Source organism: Peromyscus californicus, unplaced genomic scaffold, assembly GCF_007827085.1.
Source record: "Peromyscus californicus insignis strain IS unplaced genomic scaffold, ASM782708v3 Scaffold_7__1_contigs__length_154581171, whole genome shotgun sequence".
NCBI lineage: Eukaryota > Metazoa > Chordata > Mammalia > Rodentia > Cricetidae > Peromyscus > Peromyscus californicus.
The window spans coordinates 93,625,009-93,643,471 of NW_026294595.1; the positions used below are offsets into that span (position 1 = coordinate 93,625,009).

The 18,463-nt window shown below is 49.8% G+C and overlaps 1 protein-coding gene across 1 annotated transcript; it reads left to right on the forward strand.

Moving 5' to 3' along the window:
• The first annotated feature begins 6,424 nt into the window (after positions 1–6,424).
• Positions 6,425–10,293, forward strand: Chac1 (ChaC glutathione specific gamma-glutamylcyclotransferase 1). The gene is made up of 3 exons (XM_052723422.1): positions 6,425–6,902; positions 7,528–7,563; positions 9,147–10,293. Exons 1-3 carry the CDS (start codon positions 6,672–6,674, stop codon positions 9,546–9,548), a joined length of 669 nt encoding a protein of 222 aa, XP_052579382.1. The 5' UTR covers positions 6,425–6,671; the 3' UTR covers positions 9,549–10,293.
• The last annotated feature ends 8,170 nt before the right edge of the window (positions 10,294–18,463 follow it).

Sequence of the window (18,463 nt, forward strand, 5' to 3'; positions counted from 1 at the left end):
AAAAAAAAAAGAAAGAAAGAAAGAAAGAAAGGCAGGCAGCAACCTTCTAGACATTCCCACAAACAACCTGATTTACTTAACTGAGCCTCTCTTCCCAGGTGATTCTCTTTTTTTTTTTTTTTTTTCTTTTTGGTTTTTCAAGATAGGATTTCTCTGTGTAGTTTTTGGTGCCTGTCCTGGAACTCACTCTGTAGACCAGGCTGGTCTCGAACTCACAGAGATCCGCCTGGCTCTGCCTCCCGAGTGCTGGGACTAAAGGCGTGCGCCACTGCCACCTGGCTTTGTTTTGTTTTTGAGACAGGGTCTCATTATGTATCCCTGACTGTCCTGGCACTCACTGTGTAGACCAAGTTGGCTTTGGACTCACAGAGATCCACCTGCCTCCGAAAAATCAAGCCCTACAAAACAAAAAAGAGTGCTGGGAACAGAGCTTGGTGGTAGAGAATTTGCCTAGCGTATATAAGCGCTTCCGGACCAATCTATAAATTGCCTGGCAAGAATAGAGAAGAAGGCGGCTATAATTCGCCTCCATTGAGTCTACGTATTTAGCCTGATCACATTTCTAAGGCACTCAATTCTTCAGAGCTGAGTCAGGTGGAGAGGCAGACTGTGACTCTGCCCTGGATACAATGGAAAGTGGTAAGTCTTAAATGGAAATAATTAGTCAGCCAGGCATCAGACCATGGCTAGAGAGCTTCAGCCCTTGGTAAAGCCACAAGGCGAATGCCATTCCTATTATTTCACGTTTAAGGAGATTGATGACCAGTGACAACATGGTTAGGGTGGCCCAGCTGATGGCCGATGGAGTGGGGCTCAAATCCAAACTTAGAGACCATGTCTGGGCAGGCCGGGCATCCTGCTAGACTTAGCAGTTTTATAAGGTAACTTTATGCTTAAGTGTAATTAATGTATGCAAGTCTTTATGTCCCAAAGCAAGTGCTTCCCCTGTCTCAGATAAACACACTTGTGAGCAACAGTTGTTGACTGAAGCGTGTGGAATGAGAAGTGAGAAGAAAAGGATCACAAGGAAATGGGAAGTGGCTGCTTTTTTAAGGAAAACAATAAGGAAAGGTTAATTTGGGAAAGATCCAAAAGAGGAAGCCACCAGGTGCACATCATGTGCACGACACATGTGACTCTGCAAGGTGGAGGTGGTGCTTGGGCCCATCACTCTCCTGGGCTGGTGGCTCTGTGGGTATGACATCAGCAGCCCCTTCCTGGAAGTCTTGTAGCAGGAAAGCTATGGTGTGTTTGCTTCTGGTGCTGAAGAGAGCAGGCCACTAAGTGAGTGGTTTATAAGTGAGAGAGAAATATGGCGAAGGGAAACAAGGGCTGGGGGCCGGCGAAGACGGCGACAGGAGCTGTTTAAGAGCCCTGGACAACTTTCTTTTTTTGTGGGGGGGACACGGTTTCTCTGTGTAGTTTTGGAACCTGTCCTGGAACTCGCTCTGCAGACCAGGCTGGCCTCGAACTCACAGAGATCCGCCTGGCTCTGCCTCCCGAGTGCTGGGATTAAAGGCGTGTGCCATCACCGCCCAGCATCCCTGGCAACGTTTGTGGAGATTTCTATTTTGAGATTGCTGAACTTGTGTCCGGTAGTATGTGAGATATTACCCTGACCTTTTCAGGGTAAGAGAGCATCTTCTCACTGGGTGGTGGTGGCGCACACCTTTAGTCCCAGCACTCAGGAGGCAGAGACAGGTGGATTTCTGTGAGTTCAAGGCCAGCCTGGGCTACAGAGCTAGATGCAGGACAGTCAAGACTAAAGAAACTCTGTCTCAACAAGAGACAACCCCCAACCCCCGCAAAAGAGTGCATATTCTCTCTCCTCCCCCGCTCCATTGTTCTCACTACTTTGTGGATGCCCTTCGGTATGCTATTACTATATTGACTCCACTGGGCCTTCAAAGAGGATTACATTTTGGGGGAGCTTTTACCTTGATGGAAGGAGGGCTATCAAATGATTGACAGTCAGCAAGGAAGCTAGGCCATCTGTGTTTAGACCCAGGATCTGTAACTACAACTGTGCCACCGTGAGCTGTCCGCCTGACTTACTGTGTACTTCTCTGTGAAATTGTACTTACCTTCCAACAGAGTGGAGAAGTATATAATTTTATTTACATATTTATTTATATATATTTATTTTGAAACAAGGTCTCACTATGTATCCCAGGCTGGCCTTGACATTCTAGAGATCCACCTACAGATTCTCCTGGCAGATGCCTCCTAGGAGAAGTTTCTCATTAGAACGGAAGCAAACTGTCGGGCACATGGGAAAATAACCAATAAATCATTGTTTCTGGTATGTGACTGTGAGGTGCAGAGGACGGGTGACAGATGTGACCTAAGGGGTTGTAGGAGCATTGAGTGAGTGTATAACTCTGTGAGGATCACACAGGTGCCGCTTTGGTTTGGTAGGAAAAGGTCTGAAAAAGAATATCACGGAAGTGTCCCCTAGGTGGTTCAGACACATGTGCTTTTTATATAATTAAACATCATAGTTGAGTTTCCATGCCTGTAAGTACAGGACACGGAATTGTTTCTGGTGGCTTCACAGATTTAATGGGCTTTATCAATGTTATGTTACCATCTATGGCTGGATGTTTAAGTTTTTCTGTGCACTTATGCCTGTGTGTGTATATGCTCATTTATGTCATGTGAATTGACCATTATTTACTTAAACATTCAGCTACTTTTAGATAGCTACATAGTGAGACTCTGTCTCAAAAAGAAAAAAGAATAAAAAGAAAAAGAAAAAAATTGCACTTCAGGTTGGAGGTGTAGCTCAGTGGCTAGCGTGTTTGCCTAGCATACACAAAACCTGGGTTTCACCCCCAGAATTGCACAAATCAGAGTTGCTGACGTATGTCTGTAACCCAGCATTCAAGATGTAGAAGCAGGAAGATGAGAAGTTCAAGGTCATCTTTAGCTACATAGCAAACTCAGGCCAGCTTGGGATACATGAGACTTTGTTACAACAGACAGACAAAAACAAACACAAATGACATTTCCAGCCGGGTGAGATGGATCAGTGCGTAAAAGCTTGCCACAATGCCCGATGACCTGAACTGGATCTCTGGGACTCCTAAAAATTGCCCTGTGACCTTCACACATGCTTGCGTGAATACACCTACTCACGTGCGTATACCTACTCACATACATACGAAATAAATAAATAAAGGATAATCATTCCATTAAACTTTCTCAACTGCAACACCCACACTTCAACACTCATATTTGATGTTCCCACCAATTATTGAGGTATCCTTTCACTTATTTATTTGTTGCAAAAAGGATCTCACATTGTAGCCCAGGCTTGCTTGGAACTCACTATGTAGCCATGACTACCCTTAAATTTGTAGCAGGCCTCTAGCCTCAGCTTCCACAGTGCTGGAACCACAGGGGTTCCAGTCATCAGCCACCACACCCCGTTTATTGTTGTTTTTAATAGTTTTACTATTCCTCATGTGACTGTCCAGATCCTGCATTTTTTGTTTACTATGTAGTCATTGGCATTTTTACTAGAATGTCTTCATAATAGATACTGATTTTAAATGAAGTCAAAATAGCCTAGTTGTTTTAGGAAAGAATCTCATTATGTAGCCCAGGCTGACCTTGAATTCATAATCCTCTGGTCTCGGCATCCCATGTGCTGGGATTACCGGTGTGAACTCCCTTGGCAGAAATAGAGTTCTTTGAAAAAAGTTTTATCTTGACCGGGCGGTGGTAGCGCACGCCTTTAATCCCAGCACTCGAGAGGCAGAGGCAGGTGGATCTCTGTGAGTTCGAGGCCAGCCTGGTCTACAGCGCGAGATCCAGGAAAGGCGCAAAGCTACGCAGAGAAACCCTGTCTCGAAAAACCAAAAAAAAAAAAAAAAAAAAAAAATCTCAACCAGAATAAATATAAAAAAGGAAGTTCAAATTTGCTGCCATGTTGCCGGGGCCATGTAAGGACTCAGAAGTGGTCGCTTTGAACATTTTAATGAGCTGTTCCAGATCCCTCCTTGCTAATAAGCACACATAGACTGCTTCTCTCCTCAGGGCCGAGAATGGAACCCAGGGCTTCACACATGCTAGGCAAGCACGCTATCAGTTTCACCTCAGACTTTTTTAAGTTGAAAAAGTTATATAAGGTTACTTTACAACCTGCCTTTTCATGTAATTATATATCAGCTACTGTTTCAATGCCAGTAAGCACAGCAATACAGAATTATTGTGTCTAACGCTTCACAGACGCAGTTGGGTGTACCAGCTTTGCTACAGCAATACAGAATTGTGTCTAACGCTTCAGACGCAGTTGGGTGTACCAGCTTTGCTACCATGTATGTCTGGACACTTGTTCCCTCTGTGTGTCTTTGTTCACTTCTCTGTCACGTGGACTGACCACAATTTTCTTAAATATGTAACTATTTTTAAGTATTTAAGGGTTTCTTCCTTTGCTTTTGCTACCACAAATACCATTAAAATTTCAGGCACATGGCTCTTTTCATATTGTGAGGAATTCCCTGGAGTGGAAAGAGTGAGTCGCAGGGTCGTTTGTACGGACTCAGGTATTTCCAGGAGTTCATCAGTTTCCCATCTCCCACCAGAGGTAGTGAGGGAAGACTCTTAGAGGCTATTTTCTGTAAGCAGCAGCAGCAGCAGCAGCAGCAGCAGCAGCAGCAGCAGCAAAGGGGGTACTCAGAGGAACTAACACAGAGGATAGGAAAGGAAGGGAAGAGAAACACAGAGGGGCAGCAAAGAGGAAAATTACCAGATATCACCATTTTTTTAAAACAATTTTCCATTCAGAAAAGTAATGTGTGATCCTCATAAGGTAACCGAGACCTGGGGCAGGCATGTATCAAAGGTATAGAAGCATATGAGTGTTAGGACCCATGTTCTTTTTTTTTTTTTTTTTGGCTTTTCGAGTCAGGGTTTCTCTGTGTAGCTTTTGGAGCCTGTCCTGGAACTCGCTCTGTAGACCAGGCTGGCCTTGAACGCACAGAGATCCTCCTGCCTCTGCCTCCCGAGTGCTGGGATTAAAGGTGTGCGCCACCACTGCCTGGCGAAGACCCATGTTCTATTCCCACCACTGCGAAAGCAAACAAAATTTCCTCCAACTTTTAGGAATACCTGCACTCCGTTCATCCATAACATTTATTCTTTTAGTCTTGCTTTGTAGCCCATGCTGACCTGAATCTCCAGGTCTCCGTCCTCAGCCTCCTGAATGCTGGGATTGGTGCTTAGACACGTTGGGGGATGAATCGATCCGGTTTACATCACTTTTGAGTTTCCACTGCCCGCGAGCTCACTGCAGTTCTTCTAAGTGGAAGGCCTTCTGCTCTGTTTCCCTTTCCCATTGAGAGATGCCCAGAGGTGCAGCCTCTTGGGGCTGCTTAGGAAGTCAAAAACTTCATCTTCCCTCCAGCCTACAGTTTAGGGTGGCAGTGGCCCCGCCAGGTGGAGCAAGGGCAGGCTGCTGGGGAGAGCTGCCTGCGGTGACTCCTGCAGGGTTCGGGACAGAGAGGAACTGCCAGGGAGACAGCTGGTGCCCGGTGCCCACCTTGGTGCCAGGGCCCATACACACTGCCGGGCAAGGCGGGAGGAGAAAGGCTGCAGCCGCCCTCAATCCTCTGTGTTCTCTTTAATCAACATTGCCCCAAACCTCGGGGTCTACACAGATCAACCACTGCTGAAAATCCCAAGCCCAGGAAAATGAAACCCATAGCCTTGGAATAAAACTGGCCTGGCATTCTTTTCTTTATGGCCTTGCACCTTCGAGGTGCTGGCGGCCATCCTCGAAGTGACTGCTCTGCCCACGGCTGTTCAGTTTTGGCTTCTCTTCAAACCCGCCTGAACTCAGGGGTCCTACATTATTTGGCCCGGGGCGTAGCCCTCACGTGAGGCCTTCGAGCTTGCACCACCCAGTCTGACTCAACTGCAGCCTTGGCAAAACCCTCTACCGCCCGGTGACTCAGTTTCTCCAAGTGCTCACATGGACAACAGCATGAGGCACCAGAGTGGAATGCGGAGGGTGCCAGGGACAGCTTCTCTGCAGTGCGTGCTTTCTTTCAGGCGAGGCCCCAGAGGCTAGAGTTTGTGGCTCCCAGAGCGTTTTTTCTGACCGTGCCCTGCACTAGCCACCGCTTTGGGTGGCAATGATTCTGCAAAGTGCACCGGCTGGACTGCGGGGGAGACACCGCCCGGGTCACTGAGGGCCTCCCGGGGGGGCGGCGGGTGCCCGCGCCGGTTCCAGGCCCGTTCCCAGTACCCGCAGCCTGACGCAATCCGACGCGCCCTTGCTGCATGCCGGTGCTGGGGAAACCTTCCCTGCGGTTGCATCACTCCAGCCAGGTCTGCCACGGAGGAGGAGCTGAACCAATCAGCACGCTCGTTGGGCCGGGGGGCGGGCTACTCTGGTACCCACTTGGAGGGCGGCGCGGTTAATCGAGAAGCAAAATCCAAAGGTGATTGGCCAAAAGGAGATTTGCTCCGCCCCAATCACCGAGACAGCTGGAGGCAGCTGGAGGGCCCTCCCGGCCGAAGGGTTTAAAGAGCGCCTCTGAGGGTACCACTCAGCTGGAGCGACCGATCGGTGCCAGGCCAGGTGTACGCGTCCGTCGGTCTTTCCGTGCCGTGCCGGAGACCAGCCCCGGAGGCCGCCTGGGCCCGTCCCTGCGCCCGGCACCATGAAGCAGGAGTCCGCAGCCCAGAGCACCCCACCTCCCTCACTGTCCCCTGCACCATCCGCGCAGCCCTCCTGGGAGGATGGCGACCCCCAAGCCCTGTGGATTTTCGGGTACGGCTCCCTAGTATGGAAGCCGGACTTTGCCTACAGCGACAGCCGTGTGGGCTTTGTACGTGGCTATAGCCGCCGGTTCTGGCAGGGAGACACTTTCCACAGGGGCAACGACAAGATGGTGAGCATCCTACTGTGCCCAGGGGAGTGAGGTGGGGTCAGCAGGAGAGTGGGCGCCCATGCCCTGAAATGTCAGGGACTTTGGGCTAACTGAAGGAAATGTGTAAACTTGGTTGGTGGTTGAAATTTGTGTGCCTGGGGTTCAGGTTGGCGTTTGCACCTGTGGATTCTTGCGTTGATTACCAGCCAGGGCCACCCGCTGTTTGTCTGTTCCGCGTCTGCCCATCACTCTCTGACCATGTCACTGGATGAATGGCACTCTCTGAGGTTTGGGGCTTGGGTCAGCACTTCTGGCTGTTGACAGATATACTTGTTTCTTCCTCTTCCTCCTCTTCCTCCTATTTCTTGTCTACTTTTTGCTATGTGGCCTCAAACTTATGGCAACCCCTTCCCTCTCAAGGCTCTGGAGCGCTGGAATCACAGGCTCAAGTCACAACAGGATTAAAGCTCAGGGTGTGTGTGTGTGTGTGTGTGTGTGTGTGTGTGTGTGTGTGTGTGTGTTTTGCTGGAGATTGGACCTAAGGCCTTGTGCCTGGTCGGCAAACACCCTGCACTAAGGTACATCCATAGCCCTTCTGGAAGTGCTAATAGCTAATTTGTCTTTTCAAAACCTTGCTTCCCTCTAGCCTGGCCGAGTGGTGACTCTCCTTGAAGATCGTGAGGTAAGTGCAAAGTCAGGAGAGGAGTCCTGGGATCCAATATGTAAGGGTGCAGAGGGTCACTGTTGGGGGAGTGGAAGTGTAGCCTAACTCAGTGCTTCTTGGAGAACCATCTGAGCAGCTTATTGAGATGCAGGTCCCTGCCGGGCAGTGGTGACACACCCTTTAAATCCCAGCACTCGGGAGGCAGAGGCAGGTGGATCTCTGTGAGTTCGAGGCCAGCCCGATCTACAGAGTGAGTTTCAGGACAGTTACAGAGAGACCCTATTATACACACACACACACACACACACACACACACACACAAACACACACACACAAAAAAGATGCAGGCCTGAATTTAGGTGGAGAGTGGGGTGTGAGAGTTAAGTATGTCTAATAAGTTCATTAGTTCCTGGGGCGAACTATATACATAGACCTGCTGGTCTTCTGGGGCAAGTCCACTTATGTCAACCCTTAGGAAAGGTGAAATAGGCCGGGCAGTGGTGGCACACGCCTTTAATCCCAGCACTCGGGAGGCAGAGGCAGGCAGATCTTTGTGAGTTCGAGGCCAGCCTGGTCTACAGAGTGAGATCCAGGAAGGCTCCAGAGCTGCACAGAGAAACCCTGTCTCGAAAAACAAAACAAAACAAACAAAAAAAAAAAAAAAAAAGAAAGGTAAAACAGGAGCTGGAGAATTGGCTCAGAGGTTAAGAGCACTGGCTGCTCTTCCAGAGGACCTGGGTTCAATTCCCAGCACCCACATGGTGGCTCACAACCGTCTATAGTGGGATCTGATGCCTCCCTCTGGCATAAAGTTGTACGTGTGGATAGAGCACTCACATACATAAAATAAATAAATAAATCTTTAAAAGGTGAAACTGTCAGGCACAGTTTCTCTTTACTCCCAGCACCCAGGAAGCAGAGGCAGGTGGATGTCTGTGAGTTCAAATTTATTCTTGGCTGTATAGTGAGTACAAGGCCAGCCTATACTATATGAGACTTTGTCTCAAAAAAAAAAAAAAAAAAAAAGGGAGGCCTATTGCTTCTGGGTACCTCAGCAGCCAGCCAACCACTTTGTTTATTTACTTATTTAAATTTCATGGAGAAATGGCTCAGTAGTTAGAAGCACTTCCTGCTTTTCCAAAGAGCCTGGGTTTGGTTCCCAGCACCTACACAGTGGCTCACAACCTGTGACTCCAATTCCAGGGAATCTGACTCTTCTGGCCTCCGAGGTTACCGGGTCACCAGGTACACATGGCTCACAAACATACATGCAGGCAAAATACCCATACACATACATGTTAAAAATTACATTTATTTCCATGTGTGCTCCTGTGCACACGCTTAGGTCACATGTGGAGGCAAGAGGACATGTGGAAGTAAATTCTTTCCTTCCACCGTGTATGTCCCAGGGATTGAATTTAGGTTGTCAGGTCATCAGACATGGTAGCAAGTACCCTTACCCCTTGAACCATCCCCCCCACCCCACCCCCACTCCTTTATAGAGCACAGTTGTGGGGTGCGTCTAGGGTAACATTCTAGAGTGAAGGAGGGACCAGCAACGGGCGATGTGACTGACTGGAGGTGTCTTTGTTTTCTCCTAGGGCTGCACTTGGGGCGTGGCGTACCAGGTTCGAGGGGAGCAGGTGAACGAGGCCCTGAAGTATCTGAATGTGAGAGAAGCAGTACTCGGAGGCTACGACACTAAGGAAGTCACCTTCTATCCTCAGGATACCCCTGACCAACCCCTCACAGCACTGGCCTATGTGGCCACCCCACAGAACCCTGGCTACCTGGGCCCTGCTCCAGAGGAGGTCATTGCCACACAGATCCTTGCCTGCCGGGGCTTCTCTGGCCACAACCTTGAGTACTTACTGCGTTTGGCAGACTTCATGCAGCTCTGTGGGCCTCAGGCACAGGACGAGCACCTGGAAGCCATTGTGGACGCTGTAGGAACAATGCTGCCCTGCTCTTACCTCACCGAGCAGGCTCTGGCACTGGTTTGAGAAGCCGAGCCCCACTGCAGGGAGTGTCTGTGAGGACGCTGATGAACGTCAACATGTAGTACTTGAGACAGACTCGATGGAGCTCGAGAAACTTGAGAAGGCATGGTGGGTGATTGGGGACTTTTTGTCTTATGCCCCGGCCTGTCTGCTAGCCTCTGCCTCTCTTCTTGATGGACACTGACTTACTACTTGAAAACTATTTATTGCACCATGTTGGTGTGGTGGGCAGGGCAGGTGGGGGGACCTGCCCTGGACATGGGCCCTGCTGTGCGGTGGCTCTGCCCTAGTCCTCTGGTGCCTGACCAGAATCCCCCCATTGCTGCTGCTAATTCCATACCACCTAGGCCTCTACACCCTCCAGGGACCCTCCAAGAGCCTTGATCCTCTGTCCACCCAGACTAACTCTCCTCAGCCCTGGAAATATCATCTGCCCATGTTCCCAGCCTGCTGGGTGAAGGGCAGCAGAGAATGAGGAGCGGTAGCCCATCAAGGACCAAGGTCCAGTATCCCTCTTCATCCCCTGGGGCCCAGGGCAGCGCTGGAACCTATGCACAGACACAGCTGCTGGGACTGGGTCTCTTTTTTTCCCCTTTCAGTTTCATTTCCCTATCCTTCTGTCTGTCCTCTTGTCTGTCTGGATCACCCCTGTAGACCTACCTGTCGCTCTATTCCTGGGAAACATCACTGCAGGTCTCTTCTCAGTCTGTCCCAAACTATTATCCATAAACAATCTTTAATTACCTTGGCCAGAATATGTTTTGTCTTTGTATGGGGCTTGGGTAAGTGAGCGATAAACCTTGAAAGGCTCCCAGGAAGAGAAAACGCTCACTCTCCTCTGCTTTTCCCAGCACCTAGGCGGGGAGGGCAGGTTCCACTGTTTCCAGCACTTTGTGTATACAAATAATGCCCAGAGCTCCGCCTGCAAGCCTGTGAGCAGCAAGCTCGCCTCTGCCCTGGGACCAGGTGCTTCATCCTCTCCAGCTGTCCCAAGGAGGCTGGTTTGCTTGGAGCTCACACTAGACTTTCCTCCATCTTCAGGGCCAGCCACTGTCTCTTTCTGGAAGCCAGTTCAGATCATGGCTTCTTATTGAAGGGGCACTTGGGTAGGGGTATGATGGTGACAGCTTCTTAGGCAGTGCCTAGAAAAAGGTCCTGTGGCCTGGAATTGATGATCCTTTATTCCCAGAGTCTCCTGGGGAATGCAGTGTTGGCTGGCCCTTCTGACCTGACCTGTTAGAACTTACCCACAATGGTCCTTTTCACACTCCTTGTTTACCCTCTGCATGTCCCTAGATGTTCCTTCTCCCGGGGACAGGTTGCAGCTCCCAGATCTTAGCCAGACCAGCAGTTTCTCCATAGGAAGTGAGTGTTCCCCTAGAGCCTTTCCTAGCTGATTGGCCTTAGCAGCAAGAGAGTCTGAGTTCAACCTAGCCGCCTCCCCTCACCGCTCAGTGCCAGGGAGGAAAGTGCTCAGCCCACTAAACGCTACCCCCGCCCCCACCAGGTTTCTCTGTGTATTTCCAGAGAACTCAACACACAGAGATCCATCTACCTCTGCCTCCCAGGTGCTGGCATTAAAGGTGTACACCACCACCACCACCACCACCACCTGGCTCTGAGCTGTCTCTTTCAGGCATGCTGTCTATGAGTGGTGAATGGGACGAGTTGGGTGGTATGTGTGGCTACTGCTTTTGTGGCCAGTACCTTCACTGGTCTGGGTGTCCCCAGCAGGGTCAACTCTGACCAGCTGGGCAGGCAGTGTGCCTGGGAAGAAAGCCATACTGCGCTGTGTGCCTATGTTTTGACGGCCTCGTGTCTTGGCCATTGATGGAAAAAGCGTGGCCTATAGCCAGGCTCTTCTGGGAACCTGGTCAGGGCAACAGCAGGAGGCAGTTGGTGTCGGGGAGCTCTTGGCATCCATGCTCTGGGCCCCTGGGCAAAGCAGGACCCAGCCTTGCCTTCTCTGGATTGGAAGGCATTGAGAGGGGGTGGAGAGGGCTGTGTGATAGCACACATGGACCGCCATTCTTTTCCTTCTTGTTTGGTGGGGGTACTAGAGTGAACCTAGGCCCTTATACATACTAGACAAGTGCTCTTCCCCTGAACCACATCCTCAGACCCCTTTATCTTTTACTTTGAAACAGGATCTTTTTGTTTGTTTTGTTTTGTTTTGTTTTTACATAGGGTTTCTGTGTAGCTTTGGAGCCTGTCCTGGAACTCACTCTGTAGACCAGGCTGGCCTCGAACTCACAGAAATCCGCCTGCCTCTGCCTTGAAACAGGATCTTAGTAAGCTGTCCAAGCTGGTCTTGAACTCACTCTGTAGTCCAGGCAGGCCTTGAACTTGCAATCCCCCTGCCTCCGACTCCAGAGTGATGGAGATTGCAGCCTACTCCTTACTACTCATGTTTATACTACAATTGTTCAAGCCAGGTGTCAAGTTCTAGACATGTTGGGGATGCAGCATAAAGGAGTCCCCTCAAGGAATTTGGAGTCTAGAACAGTGGTGACAATTCTGCATGAAATTAGGGAACCCCTTAAACAGGTCCCCCGACTCAAGTCAGTGGACAGCCAGGGAAGCCTGACTGGGTGAAGGAGCTCCCAAAGGGACCTCTGGAGATAGTGATTCAGGGAACACTGTGTGCCTGAGGAGGAGACAAGGTCAGATGGGCTAGCACACAGAGGGAACATGGGGCCAGACAGGTGGCAGCCCAGAGGCTGGCCAGCAAGGTGAATTGTGCCAGGCTGTGGCCACGCATTCCTCCTGAGTCAGCGGAGGGCCCTGGCAGAGTGTGAGCAGGAAAGGGGTGTATAAGAAGAAACACGGGCTGGTCGGACTGCAGGGAGAGCTGCGGGCTGGAGGTGACGGTGGTGTGAGGCAAGGCGACCGCGTGGACATAAGTGGATCTGAGAGCAGTTTAGGGGTGAGGCCAAGGGGGCTGGGTACGAGGTTAGAGGAAGCAGAGAAAAAGACGGAAGACAAAAAGAGAAAGCAGATTAAATGCAGACTCCATTTCTCCTCTTGAACTCTCCCCCTACACTGAGGGGCCTCGGGGGCCTTAATGTGAGGAAGCTCAGGAATGGACCATTGGTGAGGATGCACAGGGGAGGGCCCTGGAGTCAGGGGGCAAGTAGACATCTCAGAAAATCTGCCTGCTGCAAGGAAAGAGAAGCAGACAGTAACTGAGGGTGGGGGAGGCGTCTGAGCCTCAGGCCCCTTTATAAACAACCGTGTTGAGCACCGCAAGAGTGGTTGTAGAGATGGGCCGTGGTGGCGCACGCCTTTAATCCCAGCACTTGGGAGGCAGAAGCAGGTGGGTCCCTGTGAGTTCGAGGCCAGCCTGGTCTACAGAGTGAGTTCCAGGAGAGCCTGTTACACAGAGAAACCCTGTCTCAACCCTTCCCTCCCCCGGAAAAAAAAAAAAACAAAGTGGATATGGATACTAGAAATAGATATTGAGGACAGCAGGATGGCTCAGTGGGTAAAGCATTTGCTGAATAAGCCTGAGGACCTGAGTTCAGTTCCTGGACCCACATAAGTGTGGGAGATGAGAACCGACTGGACACCTCTGACCGCCACATATGTACACACACACACACACACACACACACACACACACACACGCACACGCACACGCACACGCACACACACACACCCCTTCCCACAATAATAAAAATTTTAAAAAGGAAATAGAAGCTGGGCAGCGGTGGCACACGTTTTTAATCCCAGCACTCGGGAGGCAGAGCCAAGCGAATCTCTGTGAGTTCGAGGCCAGCCTGGGCTACAGATTGAGATTCAGGACAGGCACCAAAACTACACAGAGACACTCTGTCTTGAAAAAAATAAATAAATAAAAAGCAAATAGAAATTGAAAAACTTAAAGCATAGTTAAATTCAAAATAAGACCACGAGGCCTAGAGCGACGGCATGGTGGTAATGACGCTTATCACTGAACCTGGTGACCTGAGTTCAGTTCCTGGAACTCACGTGGTAGACCAAAGGAACTAAATTCTGAATGTTGTCCTTTGCTTGTTTTTGTTTTTTGGTGGTGATACATGCCTTTGTTTTTTTTTCCCAACATAATATTTTTATTAATTATTTGGAATTTCGTACAATGCATCCCAATCACACCTGCTTCCCATTCCTCCCAGGTCTACCCTTCTACCACCCTCCCCCCAAAAACAAACAACAAACTCCACAAAGCCCAATTTGTGTTTCCCATGCACTCACTGGAGCATGGTCAAACTCACAGTGGCCAGCCCCTTAAAGAGAACTGAGTCCCTCCCCACCCACACCCATCCCCTGCCAGGAGCCGTCCACTGGGAAGAGCTTTACTTCAACATCTTTATTACAGTTTTTAAGGACTCTCTTCAATAGCTTCCTGTCTGGACTGTTTTAATTTTTTGCAGGGGATCAAAGGCTGTCACAGAGGCCTTCGGGGTCACATTCTGAGTTATGAGTCTGCACTCATCGATGCCACTGCTAATGAAGCTTCCTCGTCCACAGCAGCCATAGGCAGCTCAGATCAAGGACATCAAACTGGTCCCCTGTGTTGGCAGCACAGGTCACAGACATCATCCTGGCCTCTGGCAGCAGCACAGACCACGGACATCAACACACCTGCAGTGGCAGTGCAGACGACAGATACCAACGTGGCCTCCATAGACCTTCCATGGACCATAGAGGTCTTTCCAGGAGATTTAGTCCAGAAAATGAACCACTTTTCATCTCTGGATATCTTGTTATTGCTCAGTGGCAGCGTGTTCAGAGGCAGGACCTTCGAGAGCTCCAGGCTGCTGTACGATAGCCAGCCCTTGGCACTGGCCACCCTGCAGGTACCCTGAGCATGATCATTGTGCCTGGAGCCTGCAGACAGCACCTTGGTCCCCACAATTGTGCTTTGGTTGCCACATGTGCACTGTGGAATGAGAGCACCCACAAGCACTCATTCCTGCACACACACACACACACACACACACACACACACACACGCACACACACTAAATAAACACAACACAAAAATAAATAAAGAACAAGAGCTAAGCATGTTAACACACCTGTAGCCCTAACATTCCTTAGGCTGTTCAATCATGGGTCCCCAGCCAGGCTGGGCAACAGAGTAAGACACTGTTTCAAATAGCATGAGCACATAGCTAGACCGTGTCTCAAAACGTCAAGAATAACAAACAAAATAAGCCAAGATAATAAAAAATCAAACCAAGGCCTAGGATTATAGTTAAGTGGTAGAGGATATGCTTAGGTGTCTAAGGCACTGGTACCATACTTTGGCATCAAAATTAAGTAAATAAAAACAACAAGCCTGTACACACACACACACACACACACACACACACACACACACACACACACATCAGAAGAGGAGGAGGAGGGGTGAGGGGAGGGGGCAAGAGGAGGAAGTGGGGGAGAAGAGAACTGTATTTTCAAAATCACTGAGGGACAAGAGCAGCATCGTTGTGTTTTGGTGCCTCTGGCCGCACAACCCACTGGCTCCCACCTGTCTCCACATCTGCTCTGTTGCAAATTCTCATCGCCATGTAGCCTGTGAAGAACCCCACCACATCGCTGAGGAAATGGGAAAAAATACTTCATGAATTTCTTGAGAAGCTTTGAGGACACCGCCCCCCACCCCCCAGCACGCCCGAGGCTCCTGGTCCTTACTCTGAAAATTCCTGATGGAGGAACATTTCTTTTTTTCTTTTTTTTTTTTTTTTTGGTTTTTCAAGACAGGGTTTCTCTGTGTAGCTTTGCGCCTTTCCTGGAACTTACTCTGTAGCCCAGGCTCGAACTCACAAAGATTCACCTGGCTCTGCCTCCCGAGTGCCGGGATTAAAGGCGTGCGCCACCACCCGGCTTGGAACATTTCTTTTTATTATAAATTATTTTATTAAAATATATTAGTCAGGCTGGGCAGTGGTGGCGCACGCCTTTAATCCCAGCACTCGGGAGGCAGAGCCAGGCGGATCTCTGTGAGTTCGAGACCAGCCTGGTCTATAGAGTGAGATCCAGGACAGGAACCAAAACTACACAGAGAAACCCTGTCTCAAAAACAAACAAACAAACAAACCAACAAAATCTACCAGAGGCTAAAGATGGCTCAGTAGAGCAAAGTGGACCCAAGACTGGATCCCCAGCATCTACATAAAAGAAAAAAGAAAAAAAAAGAAAAAATATATATGTTAGCCAGATGTGGTGGTGCACGCCTTTCATCCTAACACTCAGGAAGCAAAGGTAGATGGATCTCTGAGGTCGTGGCCAGCCTGGTCTACAGAATGAGTTCCAGGACAGCCAGGGTGTTTTGCCTCCTATCTGTGCATCACATGCATGCAGTCTGGCAGAGGGTACAGGAGGATGCCAGACGCCCTAGAACTGGAGTTACAGTTCGCTGTCAACTGGGAATTGTACCAGGTCCTCTGGAAGAGCAGTTAGTGCTTGAACTGAAGAGGCCTTCAACCTCTTCCCCCTTTAGAAAGAAAGACAGGTCTCACTAAGTAGTTCCGACTGGCCTGGAACTTCCAAAGATCCACCTGCCTCTGCCTCCTGGGTGATTGAAAGTGTGTGCCATCACGTCTGGCCTCAACAACAAATTACTTTTGGTTTCTTTCTCAGTTAGAAGAGACTTGAACAGGTGGGAAGATGGGGTGTCAACCTTATAATTTCAGAGTTTTCAGGGCTCTCCTAAGTCATCCTGCCCAGCCCTGTAGAGTGTCTTCCCCAGTCATTTCAGTGTGGCTTACTGAGTCTGCAACAGTCCAGAAGGCCCTTGACCTCCCCTATTGGAGGACACACAGCCCCTCTTCATGCTTGGGGACTGGGGCAAAACTGTGTGGTTCTGGTGGGGCCCTGGAGAAATAACAGCACTCACAGGCAGAGGAGGGAGTGTATAAACGGACAACCTGATTGCTCCATGGTGTGGTTAAGGGGAAGGTTTTTGTTGTAGATGAGAGAGAGAACTGCCAGAGGCATCTGGAAGAGTCCAGAGCAGAGAGAGAAGTAGACCGAACATGGCCAGGGCTATCTGTGTAAGAGAAAAGAACGGCAGGGGTAGAGGATAGAGAAAACAGTGTGATAAGCAGAAGCGGAGGGGAGGGAGAGAGAGAGAGAGAGAGAGAGAGAGAGAGAGAGAGAGAGAGAGAGAGAGAGAGAGAGAGAGAGAACATTGAGAACAGCAGGGTTATAAGGAGAATGAGAAGCTGGGGTAGGGAAGCCTGTGAGCTGGAGAAGCATAGAGGACTAGCATGGACTTTGAAATGTATAAAACAGGTCCTTGTGTTACTGAGGAAGCCTGCAGGCCAGCGTGCACTTGGGTATACTAATAGCCACCACAGACGGCCATTTGTCCCCTCTGCCGGTGATAAGGGACGGCTCCTTTTGGTAGAGGGGAACCAGCTTCACAAGTTCCTGAGGAATTCTAGCTTTTATCTAACAGCAAGAAATCCTCCTCGAGTCCAAGTTGAGCCCATTTGTGGATTTTTGGACTGCCTTTGGGGTTTGGGGGATTGGAGTTTCCTGTGCATTGCTTCAGCAGCTGAGGACTCAGAGGCTACCTTGGGGTGAGATAAAGGAGGAAATGATTTTTTTTTTTTAAACAGGGAAGTTATGTTCTCTGGTGATGTTTTTGTTTTAGCACGCTTTTCCTCCCACAGAAGGATCTTTTGTTTTTGTTCTTTTTGTTGGTCTCGTCTTCCTTAAAGCCACTTGTGTTTATAGTGTGGAAAGATGCACTCAGGACAGGAGCTGGCAGGAACCTGTTGTGACCCGCAATCCAGGCAAAGGCTACTGTGAACTAAAGGAGTGCCAGGGCCCAGAAGGTGGTGGCCATCCCTGCCTCTTGGCGGTTGGCTAGGAAGGTGAGGGAAGCAGAAGGAAGGAGACTGAAGACTTCACATTGTGCTGGCGCAGGGGCACTGCCCCATAGGTCCCGGGCAGGAGGAAGGTGGTGACCACATGTGATCTTTGCATCAGTCAGAGCTGCCAGGCTTCGGGCAGCTTCTCTGTTCTGCCCACGCTGAGCCACAGACAGGAGCCCACTCCATTGGGAGCTGTGTTCTCCTGAAGGGAGCGGAGGGGCCTCTGTTAGACAGCAGAAGCTGTGAAAAGAAGGCCATGGTGCAAGCACTTCCCCAACCTCAAGCTTGGTTCTGAAGAGGGTCCTGGTATTCCAGAACCTGAACCCTGCTTTATACCTAAGACTGAACTAGAGCTGGCAGGACCAGAGGGAGAGTGTCCCCGAGGGCCGGAGTGGGAGCTCTGGGCACAGCCTCCTGCCCGTGTCTGGTGACCACAAACCCCAGTGTGCCCAGAGCAGGCCTAGTTTGCTCTGTTATCCTGCAGTAAATTATTACTTTGTCTTCCTTCAAACGTATCCCAGTTTAGACAGTTAATAACATGGTGGCCATAGACTCCTGGATCCAAACAGGGTAGCTTTATTAGCAGACTCAGACGTTGTCAGAGGAGCTAGCCGAAGCCAGCTTGCTGAGGTTATCCTTTGCCCTCCTCGACATAGGCACCAACCTTCACCCATAGCTGAGGGCAGAGGCCCAGCTCAGGACACCGGGTCTGGGGTGGGGCCTGGGAAGGCTCTACACCTGTGGTTCCTCTTGTACACCTTACAGAGTTTGTCCTTCCTCCTCAGGACCACTTCTGGCTTCCCTTTGCCCCAGGCATTTCCTGGGTTATGAGGGCGACACACCCTGAAGATTCAAACAGTACAGAGCTTCCTCCATCTTGCATTCTTGTTTGTTTTTTTTTTTAAGCACCTGATTCTTTGTTTTTTTTTTTTAAATTTACTTAACTTTATGTGCATTGATGTGAAGGTATCCCCTGGAACTGGAATTACAGACATGTGTGAGCTGCCATGTGGGTGCTGAGAATTGAACCCGGGTCCTTTGAAAGGA